The sequence below is a fragment of the Typopeltis vanoorti genome, chromosome 11, assembly GCF_054136105.1.
Source record: "Typopeltis vanoorti isolate ZY-2024b chromosome 11, IOZ_Tvanoo_1.0, whole genome shotgun sequence".
Lineage (NCBI taxonomy): Eukaryota > Metazoa > Arthropoda > Arachnida > Uropygi > Thelyphonidae > Typopeltis > Typopeltis vanoorti.
The window spans coordinates 136,667,636-136,691,655 of NC_143559.1; the positions used below are offsets into that span (position 1 = coordinate 136,667,636).

The 24,020-nt window shown below is 35.6% G+C and overlaps 1 protein-coding gene across 1 annotated transcript in view; it reads right to left on the bottom strand.

The window, feature by feature from the left end:
* Nucleotides 1–24,020, bottom strand: part of Chc (clathrin heavy chain) — a 533,133-nt gene that overhangs the window by 359,395 nt on the left and 149,718 nt on the right. The window contains exons 8-9 of the mRNA XM_090400150.1: nucleotides 15,677–15,874; nucleotides 4,349–4,549 (exon numbers count right to left, since the gene is read on the bottom strand). Coding sequence (XP_090256276.1) covers nucleotides 4,349–4,549; nucleotides 15,677–15,874 — 399 coding nt within the window. The remainder of the gene's footprint in view (nucleotides 1–4,348; nucleotides 4,550–15,676; nucleotides 15,875–24,020) is intronic.

Here is a 24,020-nt window from a genome sequence, read left to right on the forward strand (position 1 = left end):
GAAAATTATTGGAAATAAAAATCAACAAAAATAGTACAAAGAAAATGGCGGGAAACGGCAAGAACTAAGTAAATTGTAACATGAAATTTTGTTTACATACAGTTCTTGCTGCTTCTTTGTCACAACAAAATAATGCTTCTTGTCACATGAAAAAAAGAACAAATGCGAATAATAATGGGAGACAAAGGAACAAACTAGAAAAGAATGAAATCATAAAAAATGAAAATTCAGAATTAATGTTTAAATTAATGTTGCATACATTCATTCCAATGAACTTTCTCTGTCGGCTTAAAAGTAGAATAATATTCTCTATGTCAGATGACTAGCCTGGCGATAGATAGTCCAGTGGTAGGGCTGCTACCTTAAGGCTTCTGAACTAGTCTTCTTCCAAATTTAAACCAACAGGAGGAATAGGGTATATTGAAGAGAAAGGAGTAGATTATAATAGAATAGAGTAAAATTATAGTAGAGTAGTTTATAGAGGAGATATAGATATAGGCCAGAAATGGAAAGACCCCCATGGCCCTTGAGAGTACTCTAGTAGAAAGGCTTATACATTCGCTGCACATTATTAAATAACTTAAGGAATTCATAACATATACTGGAATATAAATTAAAATTAATTTTAATATATACTTCGTATATTTCGGCAACGTCACGTTGCCATCTTCACGGGAACATAAGACTAAGACGTGCATGCAGGCACTAAAACAGCAAATGAGGTCGAAGAGAGAAAATACTGTTTTTCCTAAAGTCGTGATGGTGTCCCCCTAGAAGGCCATATTAGGTATTCTTGGTCATTCGGCTAAAGTTCTCATGATGTACGTCTCCCAAATTTAGGGCAGTCTCATGCATCCAAATTTGAGGTTTGTTGAGACTGCCCCAAATTTGGGAGACATACATCATGAAAACTTCAGCCCAACGGCCAAGAATACCTAATATGGCCTTCTAGGAGGACACCATCACGACTTTAGGAAAAACAGTAGTTTTCTCTCTTCGACCTCATTTGCTGTTTTAGTGCCTGCATGCATGTGTCTTAGTCTCATGTTCCCACGAAGATGGCAACGTGATGTTGCCGAAATATAGGAAGCATACATTAAAGTTTATTTTAATTTATATTCCAGTATATGTTGTGAATTCCTTAAGTAATTTAATAATCAAGAGAGTACTCTAATAGCACAAGGGTCATAAAATAAGAAGAGTTGGCTGATAAGGCCTTATAAGAAAGATTAAAGTGAGTGGATCTTCCTCAAAGTAGAGGAAGAAAAGGATAGATTCAGCTAGGGGACATGGGAGTGCCACTTCCCTTACAATCAAGATTAGATTGCCCCTTATGGCCCTGTTGGTCCACGAGTCCTTAATCAATATATTTGGATCGCCCCACTATACATATACACATACATATACATGGTGGGCTCCCTTAACTGCTACCCAGAGGATGCGCTGAGGTTACAGGGTCTGCCGAAAGCAAATAAACCAGATTAAGTATACAATACATTAGCCCTATCAGTCCTATTGTATGGAAGTGAAATCTGGACAATAAAACAAAGACAAAGATTAATAATAGCTGAAATGAAGTTTATGAAAAAACTGCAAAGTATACTATTTGATTACAAAAGAAATTATGAAAAAATTAAACCAGGAATCGGTAATAGAAAAAATTAAAAAATAAATGGATGGAACACATTGAAAGAATGAAAACAGAAAGATTACCAAAACAAGCCTTAAATTAACCATTAGGAAAAAGAAAACCAGTATGTCCTCTTGAGAGATTCAATGATGACTTCTAAGGCCAGAACAGGCCTAAATCCTTGACAAGCATGATGATAAGTTTTAAAAGAGGTAAACCGTGAGTAGACATAACTATACATAAAAATATAACGGAAAAACTCACGTTTTCTACGTGAGTTTTTCCGTTATATTTTTATGTATAAGCATGATGATGATTAATGTTACATTAATTTAATGTCACTTAACTGAAATCTTCATAATAAACTAAATACTGTGTGTGTGTCGAGGGGGGGGGCGTCTTTACAATTAAAATCAAAAATAACCTGAAAACAGTAGTCAACTTGGTCACATCAAACAAAGAAGGGAATATTAGTGATGAACATTAGTCTTAATTATTCTGACTGAGAAGAGAGGAAAAGTGATAAGCAGCTGATATCAATGTCAGCTTTCTGATTGGACAGAGACCTAATAATGTATAAAGTTGCCATAAATTGATACTGCTGTCTTAGAAATTTAAAGAAATACTACACATTGCAGTTAATTCTTGAATTTGAAGTTTAAATAAAATATATAAAATCTGTTTGGGTAGCAACTCATTCTATGTTTGAAAGATTAAAGAAAAAAATAATAAATTTCTAATTTAAGTTTTTAAAACTAAGTCTGAGTTTAACTGTAAAAACTTAGTTTTAGAGTCTGCATATACTTACAGCAGTTTATTCTGAAGATTAAGTGACATTAAACTAACAACTATTTGAAATATAAACATGTAGAATTAATGTTTAAAATTTCATTCTCTTCTAGTTTTGTATCTCCAATGTTTGCATTTACTTTTTTTTCAAGTAATTTTGTGTGTTTTATGTATCATTCCTGCAAATCATGTCCTCAGTGTATGATTGCCCTGCAATTTTCTTTTATCTCCTAATTGTGATGTCATTATCTACTAGGAAATTCAGTTCACTATATCAAAGTTTTTGACTCTGTAATAGTGAGCTAAGTAGCATTGGTTCTATAGAAGGGATTTTTCCACAGTTCATTATAGTGCATCATTTCATTAGTGGTTCACTATAGTGAATGTGTCCTGTATATGTTCTTATGAAAGTCCTCAACTACAACATACCTCTTTTTCATTTTTCTCTATATTCTATTAGTGCATCTGCCAGCTTACATGCTAGGAAATTTCAACATGCTTTCTGCTTTTCCAGGACTGCCTCTAACCTGTGTCCACAATAGAGATTTTTTCTATCCTTGCAGATAATTTTACCATGTCGCTGGCTGAATGAAAGTTTTTTTTTTTTTTTTTTTTCAGTTTGATTTTTGTGTTTGAACTCATTGTCTTGAGTATTATTTCGTATAGTTCAGTCTACAGTTCACCTGTAAATTTGTAAAATGTGGTCAAGGTATGAGGAGTATATTTTTTTACATGGAGTGGTTGGTGAGTAAAATACTGCCAGAATGCATTGTGAAAGGGGGAGAAGAGTGTAAATGATTTCAAGGTTCAATATGGCAGACATTTTAAGACAAATAAGGTAAACAGAATAAGAGTAGAAAATATTCAAGGATGCTACTAGGAGTACAATCAACTCTTACTATAACAATTCAATGGGATGGCAGAAATAATTTGTTACAGCAATTGGTTTGAAACAGCAATTTCTTTCAACATAACTAATGGAAAGTTTTGTACGAATTCAGTCATTTGTTGAAGTGAGCAAATTTAAGCTTTTTTGCTATAGCGCGTTAATTGAACACATCAATACTTAAGATAAAAAGTCACCAGAAACTTGAAACATGGAAAGCTGGAGTAGATACTGGACCTGAACTGTTTAAATATGGGGATATAAAAAAAAGTTTACAGAGGAATGCTGCATAATTCAGAAAGATTGATCAGAAGACTCCAAATTATTGGAGTAGCAGTGCCGCAATATCCCTTTATAAAGAGAAAACTAAATGCAAGAATGAGAGGAATTTACCTATTTAATTATTCCAGATGAGATTTATTATTATTATTGCTTGATACCTCCAGGGAGTCCTGGACTCATCGAGGGAGGGCATCTACTCTTTTACACCTTCCTTTTACACCTATATAAATCACAGTCCATTACTACCAATGAGCATCCAGATACTTTTGATCAGGTAATACAGGATGGTTGACTTAAGACTAGAAACCATAAACATGAATTAAGGAAGATGTGGAAAGTAAACAGATAGCATCTGTGGCAGAATTAGTAAAAATGAAATTAGAAAGGTACTTAATATTGCTAACATTCAAGAATATGTGATCACCCTAATGTGATATGTTCAGTTAAAAAGAATGGGAGAGGAAAGTTTAGCAGTGCAAGTACTTCACATCAGAATTGCAAGAAACCAGATCTAAATTAATTGATGTAGTTAACTATGCCTTAGAAGACTGATATATAAGCTATGGCAAGATTAGAGACCTGATCATTTTGAAGAAAATTTGATGAAAGGAAACTAGTAAACAATTACATAGTACTATCACAATAACTTATACATCCCTTAAGCACATAATCAGGAATTCATTATGATACCTTAACAGGCTAACAATTTTAGAAATGCTATACATAATTTATTATATTCATGAATTATAATTAATCCATACCTTATCATCCTTCAGCCATTTCTCAAGTAATTGCTTCCGACCTTGCTGTAACACAGGTCTACATAATTCAAGTGATTCAAATTTATTTAGTTGGCCTTGATCAAGTAGAATACCAAAATACTGGAGCAGAGGAGAGGTCTGCCCAGGTTGTGTAGGGACTTGCTGAAATCTCTGAATTGTTTGTGGTGTCCGCAAAATGCCCTAAAATATTCAAAAGCAAGAATAATGCTATAGTTATAATCAAATCATTCTATTATGTAAACACACACACACACACACACACCCTGTGGAGTGGGAGAATATACCAAATATTAGTACACAAAATGCAGATTGAATGATATGCTATTCATGCTGGCAAATTATCGATGCACTGAATTTGTTACTATATCAACCTCTTGGTGTAACTAATGAAAAATAAATTTGTAACATTTAAGCTAATTAAATATTTTAAATTAACATTTCAAGCATTATTAGGTATTAACATACCTAATAATGCTTGAAATGCATAAATATGAAGAAGATTGTCATGGGAAAATATATATTATTATTAAAATGCTGATCACAGTATATATATACGAAGGTGTGCTGAAAAGTTGCAATAATCACACAGAATTGAGGTAAGAACCATGTAACTAGCAAATTATTCTACATAATTCCCCACGAAGAGTTATACACTTGTTACAATGCTGCTGCACCATTTGCAATTCTCTGAGGGAAAAAAGTCTCTCTTCTTGCACAAACCAGTCCTCAGCAGCAGATATTTCATCATCTATGGTAAATTTTGTTCCTTTCAAGTGTTTCTTTAAATTTGGGAATAGGAAATAGAAGGGACCAGGTTTGACAAATAGGGTGGGTGAGGAAGACAATGAAAGCCCAAGTTGTGTATTGTCTGTTGGGTTTCGTGAGCATTGTGAGCAAATGCATTGTCCTGCAAAAGCAACACACCTCTACTCAGTTTCCCCACAGCATTTTTCCTTTAGTAATGCCTTCAAATCTATTAGGTGTTGAATAAACTGCTGCTGTAACAGTTTCACTTTTTTGAGGTACTCAGTAAGGATTTCACCATCCAGATCCCAAAAAAGGCACTGGCAAGAACCTTCCCTGCTGGCTTTTGAGTTTGAAACTTCTTTGGCCATGTGCTCATGTTTCCACTCCATTGACCATTGTTTGGTCTCTGGTTCATAGTGATTAAGTCATGTTTCATCAATAGTCACAATACGAGCCAAAAAATTTGCACCCAATTTGCAATTCCTCAAAATGAACCAAAATCTCTCGAGATGACAGCACACGTTCTCTCTCTCTCTCTCTCTCTCTCTCGTTCTTTTGGTCGACATTTAAACATTTAGGGATCCACTTCATTGAGAGCTTCTGCATATCCAGATATTGCTGGATAATGACCAACTTGTTCCCTGGATATCCCCAGTCTTTGCAATGTTTTAGGCAGGTATTTATCTATCATCAAGGATCATGGCATGCACCGCATCAATGTTTTCAGGTGTTACTGCAGAAGGTCTTCCTGACCTGCAGGCATCTGTTGCCTCAGGACGTCCAGTTTTAAACTTGGCCACCCATCTGGCAACTGTTGGATATGCTAGGGCACAGTCCCCTAAAGTCTCATACAGTTTAGTGAATCAGAGTTGTGGACTTTTCTTGCAGTATGAAAAACTTAATGGCAGTCCACACCACTGCATCTTTAAATTTCTTCAAAACCCCTGCCATGTCCTTTTATATATCCTAAAAGGAAAAAGGACTGCACACTGCAATGGATACCAGCCCATGTAAATATTGAAGGCAATGAAAGAGCAGGCAGACTAGCCAAAGAAGCCAGATACTTCAAAAATTACACCCACTATCACTAACTGATAGTAACTCTGTCGCCAAAACAAGATTGGTAAAACAAACTATCAAGAAGAAGAATGAAATCAGTGAAATTAATGAAAATAAATAACCACAATCATCACCAGACTAAGGATGGAACACTTTAAAGGCATGAAAATCCATCCAGACAGTAGTAGGAGTTATGAAACATGCGAAAAACTGTCCAGGAGTTGAACTAGCAATGTCCATATTTATTCTTGTCCAGCAATTGCTGCTGCTCTACAGCAAATTGACAATAACCCTAGAGAAAAGCTCTACTCCATCAAAGTTCAGATTGCCAAAGCAGTTCTACAGATCCAGTCATATCTAGAAGCTCTTCAATGAACTCAACAAGAAAAAAAAAACAAATTATTACAATTTGATGAAACATGCAGGTTAAAGGGTTTTAAGATATGTCGCTTTTTGTTCTGAGGGGTTCTAGGGAAGCAGCTAAGCATGGAATGGTAATTGCCCAAATCTAAGACTTCGACAATCACCAATTCCATGAAATTTGACTATAGAAGTCTTGTCTAAACAATGCTGATTGTTCAAGATTCATGAACATGTTCATAGGGAATTTGTTCTGAAGAACCAAATGATTAACAATCAGGGCTACCTTGGTACCATATAATGTCAATCAATGCATGAGACATGAGGGGGTGTAGCACCAAACAAAACAAGCTGAATATTGCTGAACAATGCAACTGCACATTGTGCATTAAAGGCAGAACTTCTTGCTTCCAAATCCACCACAGAGATTAAACACCCACTATATTTGCCAGATTTGGCACCATCAAACTGTCTCCAAATCAAAGCTAATTCAAAGGATGGAGGTTTGATTCACTGGAGGCTATCTCAAAGAGTGACCACTTAACTGAATGACATGCACCATTGGATGCCTACCAGAAATGCTTCAAAAATCTGAACTGTAAATGTTGTATTGAGATAATGTGGTAAATAAATGGGAAGATCCCACTAAAACACACCTCATCATCATATACTTTAGATGTGTTCATTATCTCTCCATGAAATGATTTCTTGTTCTTCATCTCTCCCCATTCTGTTAAAAATCTCATCCCACATTAATCTGGTAATAACCCCTTATGTTCGCAATGCTTTGAATAAACTGTCTTTTCACGAGTTGCCACAGTCCTGAAGATACTTCAGGCGCAAACTTTGTTTGCTTACACTTGGATCAAGGATAATTACTTCCTATCAACAATTTTCCTCCAAATCAATCTGTTATCTGTAAAGACTCGAACATTATCAGATTTATATTTGTCTTTTAAGGCACTTTTTACTGTATTAATCCACCTACATCTTGGTCTTCCCATGGCAAAGAACACTTGTTGTGCTAATCTTTCTTCTCCCATTCTGTTTAATTGACCATATCACCTGAGATTAGCTCTGCTAGCAATGTCAACTTGTTTCCTAACATTCTTGTTTTTCAGACCTCTCATATCTGTGGTCTCCATTCTTGGATCAAGTGTTTTACTTCTAACCCAGCTAGATTGTTCATGATGAAAGTTATAGTTGGCCTTTTTTTTTTTTTTTTTTTAAAGATTAACACATACTATTTGGATTACAAGACCATAGGTTGTATGTGTGTGTGTGTGTATTAAAACCTATGGTCTTGTAATCCAAATAATGTGTGTTAATTCTAACCCAGCTCTCGGATACATAAGTTAAAATTGGTTTGAACACTGTCATGTATATAGCTAATTTCATTTCTCTTGTATTCCTTGTAAATTTCTTCAGTTGACTTCCTACAATACCAGGTTTGTTGATTCTGTTGTCTATTTACATATTTAATTCACCATCTTCGATAAAAATAGTGCCTAGGTAGCCGAAATGTTTTACTTGTACTATAAGTTTCCATTCACAATGCCTATTTTCATTGTCTTGTTATTGCTGATTTTCCTATTAAAATGTGTTGCAACAGTTATTCAATTTAGTTAAGGAACCTTGCAGACTTAAATAAATTCAGTACAAGTATAAAATCACAAGAATAAAGTAAAGAGCATAGATGAACACCTGCAATTTTGATATCAGCTTTAATACCACTTTCCTTCATAATATGATCCACGTAGATAACGAATAACAGAGGGGATAATACACATTTTTGTCTGACATCAGATTCAACATTAAATGCTCTTCTTGTACATCCTTCAATTCTAAATGCTGACTTACAACTCAAATAATGACTAAGTGTTGCTTGAAACAATGCCACATCGACACCATACAACTGTAGCTTTTCTTTTGGCACCTTGTCATGTGCTTTTTTCAGATCTACAAAACTTAAATACAGATATTTGTTATATTCCCATGATTTCTCAACTATTTGTTCATCATCAAATTCCTGACATGTACCCCCAAGGGGTGTACAGGATATGATAGCACTACATGACCAATTTACATCATTACTAACTTCCTATCTACAATTTTCCTCCAAATCAGTCTGTTACTTGTCAAGTCCCCAACATTATCAGATCTAATATTTCTATCGTCTAAGGCACTTTGTACCATATCAATCCACCTATATCTTGGTCTTCCTCTGGATCGTTTTCCTGCCAACCTGGTAGAGAACACTTGTTTTGCTAATCTTTCCTCACCCATTCTGTTTAAGTGACCACCATACCACCTGAGATTAGCTATGCTAACCCATTCCTGGATGCTGACAATGTCTAGTTCTTTCCTAATATCCTCATTTTTAATATGATATTGCCATTAATGCCATCTGTTCAGGCCTCTCAGGACTGTCATATCTGCAGTCTCTAGTCTTTGGTCAGAGTGTTTTACTTCTGACCAAGCTCTCAGATCCATAAGTTAAAACTGGTTTGAACACTGTCTTGCATACAGCTAATTTAGTGTTAAGACTAATTTCTCTCTTATTCCATATGAATTTATTCAATTGACTTCCTACCACACCAGCTTAACTATTTGTTGTAATTTAAAAATCTGATCTTGACAGCCTATATTTGGCTTGAATTCAGCTTGTTCTTCATCAAGCTTTCTTTCCACAATCCTTCTCAACCATCTCATGTATACTTGCATAAATCTTACCAGGAACACTCGGTATATGGAAATATCTCTAATTCTCAGATTCAGTTTTATTTCATTTTTATAGATTTTGAAAGCTATACTCCAATCATCTTGAATTCGTCCGTCTGTTCAAGCCTTCTGAACTATGCAATACAACCACTGTAAGACTTTTATACCTCCATATGTGAGCATTTCTGGTCAAATATCTACTCCAGCTGCCTTTCCACATTTCAGGCTTTTGATAGCTTTTTCTACTTCAAGTATGGATTTTTTAATTTTTTTTTTTACCTGGTTGCATGCCGGTTGATTGTTTTTATCACTGTGCTGTCACTGTTTCATTTAGCAATTTTTTTTAGAAGTAATTGCTCCATACATCAAGTATATCTTTTTCTGCAGTTTTCATATCACCTTTATCTCTGATTCCTTTTATAGCACTCTTTTCTCCATTTCTGAGCTTTATCAACAACCTTCAGAATATCTTGCCACCTTCTTGATATTTATTTTCCATGTTCTTGCCAAAGTCTTCCCATGACTTATTTAGCTAGTTTTACAGTGTTCAGCTTTCTTATATTTATCTCTGTATTCTAATTTCTTATATTTATAAGAAGACAAGCTGACTTATTAGCCAAGAACTTTTGATACACTTTTTTTCTTTTCCTTCACTGCCTCTTTACCTTCCTGTATCCACCATGAGTTCTCATTTTTTTACAACCTTCCACACAACTTCACCACATGCCTCTCTGGGTGAATTAATCAATGTTTTCTTCAGGATTTGCCACTGAATCTCCTAGGTTTGGTTCCTGTTCTCAAACTCTTTCATTTTTTCTTGAATAATGTTTGTCTATTTCAGTCTGCAGTTCATATCTGAGAGATGCTCAACATTTATTCACTTTAAAACTTTCTTACATGTTCTTTTCAATATGCAATTTTATCCTGCTCAAGACTAATTGGTGATCACTTCCAATTTCAAATCATCTATACACTCTAGTGTCCTGCACTATGGAAAAAACACCACTATCAACAATAACATAGTCAATGAGACTTCATATTCCTTGCCTCTTCTCTCCATGTAAATTTGTGTTGAATTTTTATGTTGGAATACTGTATTAGTAAGAACCAGTCCATATTCTGAGTATAAAGCCAACAGGTATTTGCCATTATTAACTTTGCTCTGTTCATATTTTCCCCAAATAGTTTTGTATGTCTCACAATCATTTCCTACTCTACTTAGATCCATAACAAGGGCCAACTTTTCATTTTTCATTCTGTCAATTGCTTTCTTTAAAGCCTCAAAAAATTCCTCATTTCTACCTCAGTAGAACATTCTGTGGGACCATAGGCACAAATAAGTCTCTTTGTCCAGTTCCACATTACCCACATGTCTACTTGATAGTGCCTATCATTCAAGAAGATTAACCTATTTAATGTTGAAGTCTGCACGATTAGCTTAGTGGCTATGCGCTTCGCAACCATATGCCTGGGGAAGGAGTGTCCTAGGTTCGATTCCCGTCAGTGACGTGAGGAGCTGAAGGATCTTCCTCAGCCATAACCAAGTTAGCCAGTCTTGGGCGTGGACAGCAGGGTTTCCCCCCCCCCCCCCCGGTTTATTCTGGGGTTTTTCATCCCGCAAAGCAGGCAAACTGGCCTTGAGAACTTAACACTACAGGCCATAGGATATACCGGGGCATAGGGCTGACCACCTTATCCTGTGAACGGATTGAGGTCCGATGATCAATGGACCCTCGACACCCCAAGGTAAAAGAGGGTATAAAGAAGATGAGATGAGATGTTGAATACCATGGCTACTGCTTCTTTTCCTTGATTGTCATTGCCTAAATATAATATTTTGTATTTACTGCTCAGAAAGATCTCACCAGTTTGTCTTTTTTTTTGTTTCAAATCACCCAAATTATGTCGATCTGGTACGTATCCAATTCCTCAGCTAGCTCCATTTCTTTGCCATTCAGGCTTCTTATGTTGATAATACCAATCCTGAACTCTGGTGATATTTAGTTAGGATGTGTTTCAGGATTTGTTCTAGTAGCTGACTTTTCAATGTTCACCCTGGTTAAAACAATGGGGGCATTGTTTAACCAGGCAAAGCCCCAGCTGGCATCATTCAAGAAGGTAAGGATTGAACTGACCAGGGCTTCGGACATTAGGTCAGAAGCCCTGGTCGGTTCTCCACATTCCTTTAAAGGCTATGTGGAGGTCTCCTCAGTTATACAGTTTTGCAGTCCATGAGATATTTAATAGTCTCCTCCATGCCCAAAATGCAAATGAATTAATTTGCTTTTGCCTTTCTTAATGATCTAGCTTTCACATCAATACTGGAAATATCATTGCATTGACAATGCTATCTTTTTTGGCCTCACTAACACCTCCATCTTTCATAATTTTTGTCAGATTTAACAGCATTTTTTCCCTATGGCTATCCTTTCAATTTCATCTTCACATTTACCATAATTTCTTATACTGGCCCCTAAAGAATCATAAAATTCAATGACCTTTATTTTATCTCCTTCAATCATAAATTCATCTAAATTGCCAGAAATAGTCACTCTTGTTTTGCTGATGTTTAAATTAAGCTCAGTTTTGTTGCTTTCCTTCTTCACTCGTAGAATCAACTACGTTTTAAATTATTTTTCTGTCATCAATCTTAATTCCTGCTGGGTCATAGAAAAAGAATGGACAGGAATTCTCATAATAATATTGACTATAAATATTTAAAATATAGGGTAACAGTATACAACCCTGTTCTTCTGGCATTTCTCTATTCACACATGACTCCAGCCTTTGTTGGATCACTTTTAGCAAACTAAATTAAAGCGATGGTTCTTTAATTCTCATGATCTCTGGGATTTGATTTTTTTTGGAACTGGGATGAATGCTGCTTTCTAATCTCTAGGCCAGTATATTTTCTTCCAAACCTGTTGACAAATTTCAGTTAACATATGCACTACTTCATCCCCAGCTTTTCTGGATAATTCCACTGAAACTTCATCAGCTCCAGGAGCTTCACCATTGATATTTCACTTATGGGTTCAACAAATTCTCTCCTTTCAAATTCTACTTCGATACCTTTCTTGTACAAATCCTCTACATACGCTTTCCATCTTTTTTTTTTTTTTTTTTCATTTCTTCCATTAAAAATTTTCCCAAATTACTTTTTACAACTCCTAATCCAGGGATAAACTTCCCTGTTAATTTCATTTATCTTGATAAACAGATATTGTGTTCCACCTGTAATGATGTTACTTTCTTCAATTTCCTTGCATCTTTTGTTTACATGTTTTAACTTATCTTTCCTAAGTTGTCTCTGAAAATCTTCTCTCTGTATAACTGTTTCTATTAAGTTTTGTTTTTTTTTCTATTTGAATAGTATTTTCTGACAACCATTTACAATCTTTCTTTCTTGTTTCTTTAGTCTTCTTTGCTTTTATTACTGTACCCTTTTGTTTCTTCCCACAGTTCTAACTCTGTCTTCTCCAAACTTTAATCCTTTTCCAACTTCAGATTTAAATGGAACATTTAAAGTTGAAGTCGGAAAAGAATTAAAGTTTGGAGAAGACAGAGTTAGAACTTAGAAAGCAAAACCACACCCTTTTGGATGTGTGTAATGCTATGCATTATGGGAAGAACCAGACTGTTTTAGACTTAAGGTTTCATCAGTGGGAGCCAAACCCAGAAGATACAGAGGTTGAGGTAATGCTAATAACAATATCATCTAATTTATAACCAAGTGAAAAAACTTTGAACAGATAGTTTTAATTAGGAGTATTTTAATAAGGTGTTACATCTTTTCACTACTTGTATATGGGAAATATATGACCTCTGCATTACCTCAACCTCTGTATCTTCTGGGTTTGGCTCCCACTGATGAAACCTTAAGTCTAAAACAGTCTGGTTCTTCCCATAATGCATAGCATTACACACATCCAAAAGGGTGTAGTCTTGCTTATAGGATATTAAAGCAATTAAGTGAAGTCATTAGCATCTATATATATAAAAGTAGTATAATTGTGAAGTTACTTCATGTAACTTCACAAGTAGGCATCTTCAATTTATAACGAAGTTAAAAAAACTTTCAACATTTAATGGTCTAAAAATATCACTATTAACAGTAAAATGGAAACTATGAATAATCAAGGACATATCCAAGGTCCGGTTTATTCCATCCTTGAAAGGTTGAAAACTTATAGCATGTTTTAGTGTTAAGACGCTTTTCCAATCATTTCAGGTCTCCAATAGGCAAGGTGGTGGTGGCCTGTTAAGCTTTTATAGCTATTTTCTGCGCTTCAAAAATATTCAGTATGTCTAGAAACTACACAAACATTAGATTGCTAGTTTCACAGTGATCAACTTCCAGTTTAAAAAAGAAAAACTCTGCTGTTTCAAGAGCTACAACATACCTTCTGAATGATGTTAAATATCAGTGGCAGTCAGTGAAAATTTTAAGTAGGGGTGCTGCATATAAAAAAAACTTTTCCTAATCAGTAAAGAATTTTAATAAATTTAAATATTAAAAATATTTCATCCTCACCACAAACACCAATAATAAAAGTTTCATATTAATAGCAATGACAAGTGCAAACAAATATCAGCGTTAGATCACAGTGCACTTGATTGGTGTAACGATAATTGAAAAAATATAATTCTTTTCATATTTTCAACAGTGACACTCGTCATAATTCAGCCTTGTATCTATAATAAATAAATGTTATTTTAACAAAATAAAATTTACAAAAAAGTTCACCACACACACACACGCACCAATAATAAACGTTTCATATCTCACAGAAATAAGGGGCATAAGCATACTAAAAATACACTGCCGCATGAGCAGTTACAGTTGGGAATGACGTAACATGCAATGACAAGAGCAAAAGAATATCAGCATTAGATCGCAGTGCATTTGTTTCGTAATCTAAAGCATTAATCGAACAATTACAATTATTAACTATTCAATCAATGTCAAAACATAAGCTGTAACCTTTAACATGTTGTACTGCATTTATATAATGTTGTAAGCATTGTTATTATTTATAAACACAAACAAAATTTAATTTTTTCATTTTTTCTGTGGGGGATGCTGCATTGTCGCAGTGCCGCCACTGTTAAATACAGAGCATTGCCTACATCTTTGTTTTTTTGTAAACAATCCTTAAAACCACAAAGTATGCAAAACCAGCAATCAATGTATATAAATGCAGAAAAAAAAAAAAAAGAAAAATTTTGCAGATACTAACAAGTGAAGTGAAATAAACTGGTGCAACTTTCCAGCAAAAAATATTCAGTTGACTCACGTTTGCTATGGTAACTGGCAAGGACAATAGAAATAGTTATATGGACAGTTTGCTAGTGAATATCGTTATACATACGAGGCTTTGGTTGACTTTTCTGAACAGTTTGCTATTATTAATGATTTTGTTATAGTGATGTTCTGTATAGAAAGGGTCAACTTGGTATTAATATGCAGGGTGTCCACAAATGTTTACCCTGATTATAATATATTATAACTCTTCAGTGGATACTTGAAATGGAACACAAAGTTAGACTTCAATGCATAACATATAGAAAAAAGTCACGAGACCAATGAAAGAAAATGTTATCTTTCAACAGAGCCCTGTTGAAAGATAACATTTGGTTGCATCTCCTGTAGCTGGGGAATGGCATAATTATTGAGCATGTATAAGTACACATTTCTTTTTCAAGAAAAAAGAGGGGCCAATCACTCAATCGTGCATTAGCCCACACCACACATCGAGTTTTGGACTAGCTCGAATGTGTTCTCTTATGGCATGTGGGTTTTCAGATCCCTACAATGAGGTTAGTAAATTCTTCATGCTTGGACGATCATCTGGCTTTATCTCCTGGACAATTTGGACTTTGGCATTTGAAGTTCTAATGAAGCTCTTCTGATTGAATTCTGCAGTGACCGGGTGAAGGCAGTTTGAAATGCCTAAACTGTCTCCTCGAAAACCAAAGGTCTGCCACTGCACGTACCCTTATGAACTGAACCTGTTTCTGAAAACTTTGTCTTCCATGACTTAATGAGCTTGACATCAGGTGGGTTCTTTCCATACTGTGTCCTAAACATTCACCACACTGTAACTGGAGATTTTGTTTCTGCTAGCCACAGAGCACATTATGCTTTTTCCTGTACTGAAGCGATTTTTAAAGAAAATCAGCATCAGCACTCCTGGTGGCAAAAGCAGTATACTGAAGATACCAGTATGGAAACTCTGCTGCCCAAGTTTACCTGCAACAAAATTTATTCCGTTAGTTTCACTGTTAAAATATTATAGCCAGTTGAAATCAGGATAAACATTTGTGGACAACCAGTAAATCAGGTGGTAAACATGGGATAGGCCATTATTTCATTCAAAACCTAATTTACAAAACTAATAGAGCAATGAGATAGTTTACCTTAGGGGCATTTGCAGCAACTTTGGCTGCTTCAGCATACTGACCATTTGCAAACAAGGTATTAAACTTTCTGACAAACAGATCTTCTGCTCCTGAGAGATTGTTCCTGACTGCCATACGTAAAGCTAGATCTGGATTTTGTAGCACATTGTTGATGTATGGAATAATATTTTCTTCTTCCACACTGACAGATAAAACCTGCAATAAGAACAAATGATCAATGATTCAAATACCATTTTTATTAGCAGTTCATTCATAGTTTATCCTTTAAGAAAAGGATAATTTACTATTGCAAATCATTTTACAATGATTTTGAGAAGATCTATTTATATCTATCCACTGTCTGCTGATGATGCAAAAGAATGGGAGTGTCAGTTTAATGCAGCAAAGTGTAAGGTCTTGAGGTCTGGGACACATCGATGGGACACTACATACTCTATTGCAGTTGTACTGGACGAAATAGGGGAGACAAGAGATCTGGGGTTGATGATTATTAGAAACCTGAAATTCAAGGGACATGTTCCAAAGGTGGTGAAGGTAACACAGAGGATTGCTGCAATAATGAGAAGGACGCTGACCTGCACATGGGTCTGGATGTCAGATTGGTCAACTGGATTCAGGATTGGCTGTCTGATAGGTATCAGAGAATTGTGTATGGTGGAGCAGTTTCAAGGAAGCAGAGGGTTACAACTGGGGTCCCACAGGGCTCAGTACTAGGACCTATATTGCTTAACCTTTATATCAATGACATTGCCAGTGGATTGCAAGGGGATATTCAGTTGTTTGCAGATGATGCAAAGCTGGGAAGGATTATTAGTAATAGTGCAGATGTGGTAACCCTGCAAGAGGATTTGAATAAGCTGGATAGATGGGCAAATGAATGGGGCTTTCAGTTTAATGCAGCAAAATGTAAAGTCTTGAGGTTTTGGAAACATCGATGGGATGCTGCATTCTCTATGGGAGGAGTTATACTGGAGGAAGTAGGCAAGACAAGAGATCTGGAGTTGATGATTGATAGAAAGCTGAAATTTAGGGGACATATTGCAAAGGTGGTGAAGGTAACACAGAGGATTGCTGCAATTATGAGAAGGACACTGACCTGCAGAGATAAACGGGTTATCATTCCGTTGTATAAGACCCTGATCAGACCACACGTAGACTATTGTTCTCAGATTTGGTCCCCAGGATTAGGGGACCAAATCTGAGAACAGGGATAAATTAACTGTGGAAAGGGTACAGAGGCAGATAAAGACTGTTTCAGGACTGTACAGTGTATGTTAGTTATGAGGATTGGCTGAGGGAATGTGGACTGCAGAGTTTGGTGGATGGAAGGAGAGGTGATATGATTGAGACTTTTAAACTGTTGAGAGGTGGTTACAGGGTTGACAGTGGGGAGTTCTTTCGCTTGAACAGCAGGAAGGAGGGATGACAAGAGACCATCCCTGGAAGTTACGAAAGGAAGCTGTGAGTAAGAGGATGAGGAGTGGTTTCTTTGCATGAGGGGTGGTTGAACCATGGAATGCATTGCTTTAAAGAGTGGTGAGAGCAAGAACAGTCAATGAGTTTAAGGAGTGGTATGATAGACTTGGTGTTTCCTAGGAGGAACCTCCTGCAATGAGCCTTTTGACTCCATGGAGGCCTGAATAATAATATGGCAGAGATGCTACTGATATAAGGCACTGATATTGATATGTCTGATATAGAAGACATTCATAAAAATGAAATGTATGGTTAAGAAAGGTTAAATAACTAAATTTTATAAAAAGGAAACAAAGTGATAGAAAAAACTGGTTACATTCCTTCCATTTTGTTCAAGCAATAGATGTACTAGCCACAGTATAAAAGATTTATTTGTATCCGTAATGCTATGCATATAGTACTTTTCCAGTTCTTTTGCAAGTTCAATTTCCTTTCCATTAATACTCCTTATATTCATTAGGAAGCTTAATGGTATAATTAACACTGAGAGAGAAAAAATACATTTATTAAACTCTCAAATATTTTGCTGGATTTCTATCCAGCATCAGAGCACAATGAAACTGACAGGCACACAGCACTAAGCCAAGTAACTGTAGAAACAATTTAAATGGTATATGTGGCAAACCCTTATAGTTCTGATCCAAAGAGGATGGGTCAGAACTATAGAATTAATGAAATCCAGCTATTAGGTCTTAAAATGATGTCTCCCAGATCTTTCATAAATTAATGCAACTACAACTGAGGTTGGAAGAGTGCAACTTAATGCAACTGAGGTTGGAAGAGTGCTTCATAGCTGATGCTGATTTTAAGAATAGCCTCTCGGACCTATAATGACTTCTATGCAATAAAGATGTTTTTCTTGATCTGATCCAATGTGTAGAGCATGGTCTGCCAATCCTGGCTTGCCATACAGATGATCTAATGTAACGTTTATGTTCAAACCATATGCTAACTGATCTACCAGTCTGTCCAAAGGACTAACTTGCAGGCACAAGGAACTATATGTTCAAGAGGATGTAGTTGATCTTTAGGAGAACATAAAAGTAGCTGAATGAAAGGTATGAAAGTTGGAATGGACATCATATTCGCAAAGGACTTTGGCTATCCTGTCATCCTAAAATAAACTTCACCCCAGATAAAGTAACAACAGTCTCCCCTTTTTAGATAAACTAAAAACTTCCTAATGGCTTGAAAATTTATTTTTCACTTGGTCAGACTATAATAAATTTAGTTTAATCCTTTATCCAAGTGTGTGCAAACAAAGTTTGCGCCTGAAAGTATCTTCAGGACTGGGGTAAAGTGGTACAATACTGGGCAACTCCTTGCAAAGGTGGAGCAAGATACCAACACTCCTATCTCAGTATCTCCCATAATGCAAAACACATCTCCTTGCAGATATGTATGTTATGCATTAAGGGAAGGGCCACTACCCAGACTAGTTTCGACCTTTACTGAGGTCTCTTCAGTGGGAGCCAGGCCCAAGCAGAGACACACAAGGATGCAAGGAGTTGCTCGGTGTTGTACCACTTTACCCCAGTCCTGAAGATACTTTCAGGTGCAAAATTTGTTTGCACACACTTGGATAAAGGATTAAACTAAATTTATTATTATTATTCCTAATGGTTTATTATCCTTAGCTACAGAAAACCCACTCATACTAGTAGTATTTATCACATCATCACCACCCTTTCCAATAGTTGGTATTCTCAAAACTCTTACTTGCTGAGTCAAGGCAATTTGTTTAAAAGAGCCCTTGAAAATGAGCTTAGGGACCTTTGACACATTTTCAGCCAATGACTACAGGCCATATAAAATGTAATATTACCTGAATCTCCTATATACCCAACACACAGAATCACAGAAAAACCATTCCATATGTTAATGGTACATCAGAAAATATTGCCAAAGTTCTTTGCAAATATGATCTCCATACCACTTTCAAATCTTTCATTCAACTAGCTACTTTTATATGTTCTCCTAAAGATTGACTGCATCCTCCTGAACATCCAGGAGTGTATAAAGTTCCTTGTTCCTACACTTTGGACAGACTGGTTACACAGACCTTGAAGAACATAAATATTACATTAGATCGTCTGTATGGCAAGTAGGGATTGGCAGGCCATGCTCCAGATACACTTTTTTTTAAATGTTGTGCCCATACACAAGAGGTTGGTTGGTCAACCTACAGTACCATGTATGAGTAGTAGGTTGGGAAAGGAGGAACTTGTTTACATTTGATTTAAATGACTAAATTGTATTCCTTGGGAAACACTGCAGGGGGGGGGGGAAGACTGTTCCACAGTGCAACAGTTGCAGGGATGAAGGAGGAAAAAAAAGTTCCGTTTCTTGGTGCTGTGAAGGGATGTTGAGCAGCAGCTGCACGTGTTCCAATGAGCTTAGTACTGAGTGGAGAAATTTATGTTATTTCAGATGAGCATTTCCCATGGAAATATTTATAGAATGTACATATTGCAGAAACCAAATATCTGTGAAAGTGGGAAGCGTTTGTAAGAGATGGGTCATTAATAAGTCTAATTGCTCTCCTCTGTATTAAGTCAAGCATTTTGAAGGAGCTTTTAGGGGACCCACCCCATATGCGGGAGCAGTATTCAATAGCTCGGCAGATTCGAGATTTGTATAATGTTAACAGCTGTTCAGGGGCAAAGTAACGTCTTGAGCAAAAGAGAAATCCTAGTTGTTTTTTTTTAATCGGAGGATGCAATGGTTGTGATGTGTTTATGCCAGGAGAGGTTTGATGCGAGGATAATTCCAAGAGGAGAAATCTCAAACTGTCTGGAAATTTGGATATCTTCAAAAAGAATATTGGGAATTTTTTATTTTTATTTTTTTTTATTTATTTATTTTTTTTTTAATGGGAAATAGGACAGGACTGGGTTTGATTAGCATTGAAATTGATGAGGTTATCCGAATCCCATTAGAGGATGGCTTGGAGATCGGAACTGTGGGTGGTGGTTGATGCCCTGTAAGTCGAGGTGAGTTGTGTAGGTAGTGTTTATCAAATGAAAGTGAGCAGTGTAATGTGCTGTCATCTGCAAATCTGTATTGGGGTACAAACTGGTGTACTGTGTAATTCTATTCTTAGAATCAGCATCAGCTATGAAGCACTTTCCCAACCTGAACAAGTGTATTTGCATTAATTTACCAAAAATCTGGGAGATATTTTAAGACCTAATAGTTGGATTTCTCTGAATCAACTCTATAGTTCTGACCCATAGAGGATGCCACATAAGCACATTAGGTGTCAGTTACAATTTAAACTGTTTCTACAAATACTTGGTGTAGTGCTGTGTGCCTATCACAGTTTCATTGTGCTGTGATGATGCTGGTTAGAAAACCAGAGAAATATTAACGAGTTTAATGTATTTCCCCCCTCTTGGTGTTAGTTATATAGATTTTATTGTGGATAATGAACACCTAAGTCTTTCTGTACAGACTCCTGATATTGATGGTTTCTACCTTCAAGTTCTTCTGATAGAGTTCCTTCTTCATGTTCAGTTGGAGTTTATTCCAACAGCAGACTTCTCACTGTTCGCAATGGTTTTCCCTAATGAAAACAGTGGTATCTTGCTTAACTGGACGACACTCTGGCTAGTATGAAATCTTATGCTATGTATTTCTGGTTTTTAATAGAGAATACGATCTCATCAGCTAAGTCACAAATTGCCTGCCCATTCTTGTTCATTCAGTACCCAGTGGATACCTACTAGTAGGTGGGCACCATGTGAAGGCGAGGATTGAATATTAGGCCATAAGCTCCAGCCGGTCCTCTGCATTCCTTAAAAGTGATGAAGTCTCCTCCCAGTTATTTGGTTAAATAGCCGAAATATTTTGCTAGCATTATAGGTTCCCATTGAGAATGCTGTTGAAGTTTAAATTCTTATCTGTTTTTCAGTTTTAGTCTTTTTTTGCTTATTGTCATGCCAAACTTGTTTACAGGTGTTATTTAATAGTTTAAGAATATAGTGGATTTGTTTAGGAGTACATCACCTGCATGAAATAAAAAATAGGACTAAATTTCTCTCCCATTCACATTTAAATCCAGTGTCCATATAATGCAGTCCATTTACATAAATTAAGAGCACAGATGATATAAACCCTTATCATATACTGATTTTATATCAAACCATCTTCCTACATTTCTTCCAATTCTAATTGCTGAACTAACAACTTAAATATATTGCCCTGTATAATTTCCATTTATCCAATAAAATTGTAGAATTTAAGATTTTTTTTTTTTTTTTTTTTTTAAATCTGTGACCTTATCAGATGCCTTTTCTACATTTGCAAAACTTAATGACAAATCTTTGTTATATTTCCATGATTTCTCAACTATTTGTTGAGAAGAAAAATCTGATCTTGAAAATCTCTATTTGACCTAAACCTAGCTTGTTCATATTTGCCTTTACAAGCTGTCTTAACCTTTTCCAAACATGCTTACATAAATCTTAACTGGAACATTAGGTAGAGAAATTCTTGTGTAATTCTAATTGTTTTATACCCCCCTCCTTTTTTTTTTTTTTTTTTTTTTTTTTTTTAATGAGAACTATGAAAGCTCTACTCCAATCATCTGGAATTCAACCTTCTGATTAGGCTTCTGAATTATGCAGTGTAGCCACTACAAAACTTTTATAGTGACATATTTATGCATTTCTGATTAAATATCTACTCCAGTTGCCTTTCCATATTTCAGGCTTACAATATTTCTGTCTTAAGTATTGATACATACTCCTATTTGCATTCTTCTTGAATAATTTCCACTAGTGTTCTACCACTGCTCATTTCATTTATGTCTTTAAAATAATTCTCAAGCTAGAATACCTCCAGTTTTATGTCATCTTTATTTGCTCTTTCCTCTATTTCTCAGCAGACTCCAGAACATTTTGCCCCCCCTTCGACTTCCCCTCCCTTATTCTTAGTAAACTCTTCTCATGAGTTTGTTTAGTTACTTTACACAGTTTCTCTTACATTTTTCTCTATACCCTCTTAGGGGATCAGTTGGATTACTAAGAAATTCACTGAGTGAAGGATGGGCTCCCAATTCGGGATTTAGCCAACAAAATTGAATTCTTGTTGGCTTAAACCATAATGCAAAATGATGGTGCAATATAATTTCATGCCTGCTAGGGCATCACTGATTAAACAAGGCCTGTGTCGTCACCGATCCAGAGCAAACAGTGAAAAGTCAGCTACTGGAACAAATCCCAACTCAACATCAGTAGAGTTTCAAGAGTATCACCATAAGAACAGTCAATTGGTTGATTGGGGGGAAACAAGCAGAAGAACCAAAGTACCAAATCAATATAATAGGTGGTATGAAACAAAAACAAAACTAGGTGAGATCTTTCTAAGCAAAAAAACATAAGATGCTACATTCAAACAATAATAATCAGGAAAAAGGAGTAGCTATAGTATTCAATACAAAATATGAGAATAATTTTATTAATCATAGGTAATATCAAGTAGAATAATTTGGATAAATATCAGAATGGGAAACTGGACAATGAGACATGTATATATGGATTCATAAAAGGTTTTAATAAATGAATTTGGAAGCACTGGAGAAAGCAGTTGGCACAATGAAAAAGGAAAAGTTAATCCTTGTTGGAGATCTAAACAGCAGAGTAGGAAATGATTACTGCAGTCATATTTGGCAAAACTGAGAAAAGAGCAAAGTAGATAATAGTAAGTACCTGCTGGATTTCTCTTCAAGACATGAACTTAAAAATGTTCACAAATTCACATGGAGAAAAGATGCAAGAAATAAGACAAGTCTTACTGAATGCAATGCTTCCCACTGGTTCAGAACACAAGAGTGTATAGAGGATTTGAAATTGGAAGTGATAACCATTTGGTTTTGAGCAGGATAAAATTGAAGTGCATATTGAAAGAGCATGTAAGAAAGTCTGAAAACAAATCAAAGTTGAGCAGCTTTCAAAGGCACACCATAGACTAAAATATAAACATTCAAGAAAAATTGATAATTTGAAAATAAAAACCACACCTCAGAGATTCAGTGGCAAACCCTGAAGAAAACATTGATTCAGTCAGAGAAGCATGACATGTGCTAAGGTTGTCTGCAAAGATAAAAATCAAAACTCCAACTCAGGAAGTTAAAGAGGCAATCAAGAAAAAGGAAGAAGCATACCAAAAGTTCTTGGTGCATTAAGTCGGTTTGTGCTCTTAGAGAGTAAGGAGAAAAATGTAAGAAAGCAAAGCACTAGGTATAGCTAAACAAAAGTCATAGGAAGACTTCAGTAAGAACATAGAAAATAGCAGAAAGGTGGTGAAATATTCTAGTGTTAAAAATATTAGAGTACTGTAAAGAATCAGACAGCAAGGTGAAATGGAAACTGAAGATAAGATATTCTAGATGTCTAAAGTAATTACTTTCAATGACTGCTAAATGAAACAAGCAACAACAGCACAGTGCTAAAAAGTACTTGGCAGGAATGTAATCAGGAATAAATATCAGTATTTGAAGTGGAAAAAGTCAAAAAAACTTCAAATGTGGAAAATCAGCTGGACTAGATATTAGATCAGAAATGTTTGAATACAAAGGTTTCACAGTGGCAGCACTGCATAATTCAGAAGGCCTGATCTGAGGGTGGAATTCCAGATGACTGGAATAGTGTCTTATAGTACACATGTATAAAAAATGGAAATAAAATTAAGTGAGAATTACATAATTTCCCTAACACATGATCTTGTATGATTTAAACAGATATTCTTGAGAAACAGCTAAGAAAAATTGTGAAAGGGATTGGGATAACATTTTCACTTTAAGCCAAATAATTAGTTGAGAAATTATGAAAATATATTTTTCTTTGTTTCTAAAGCTAGGAGC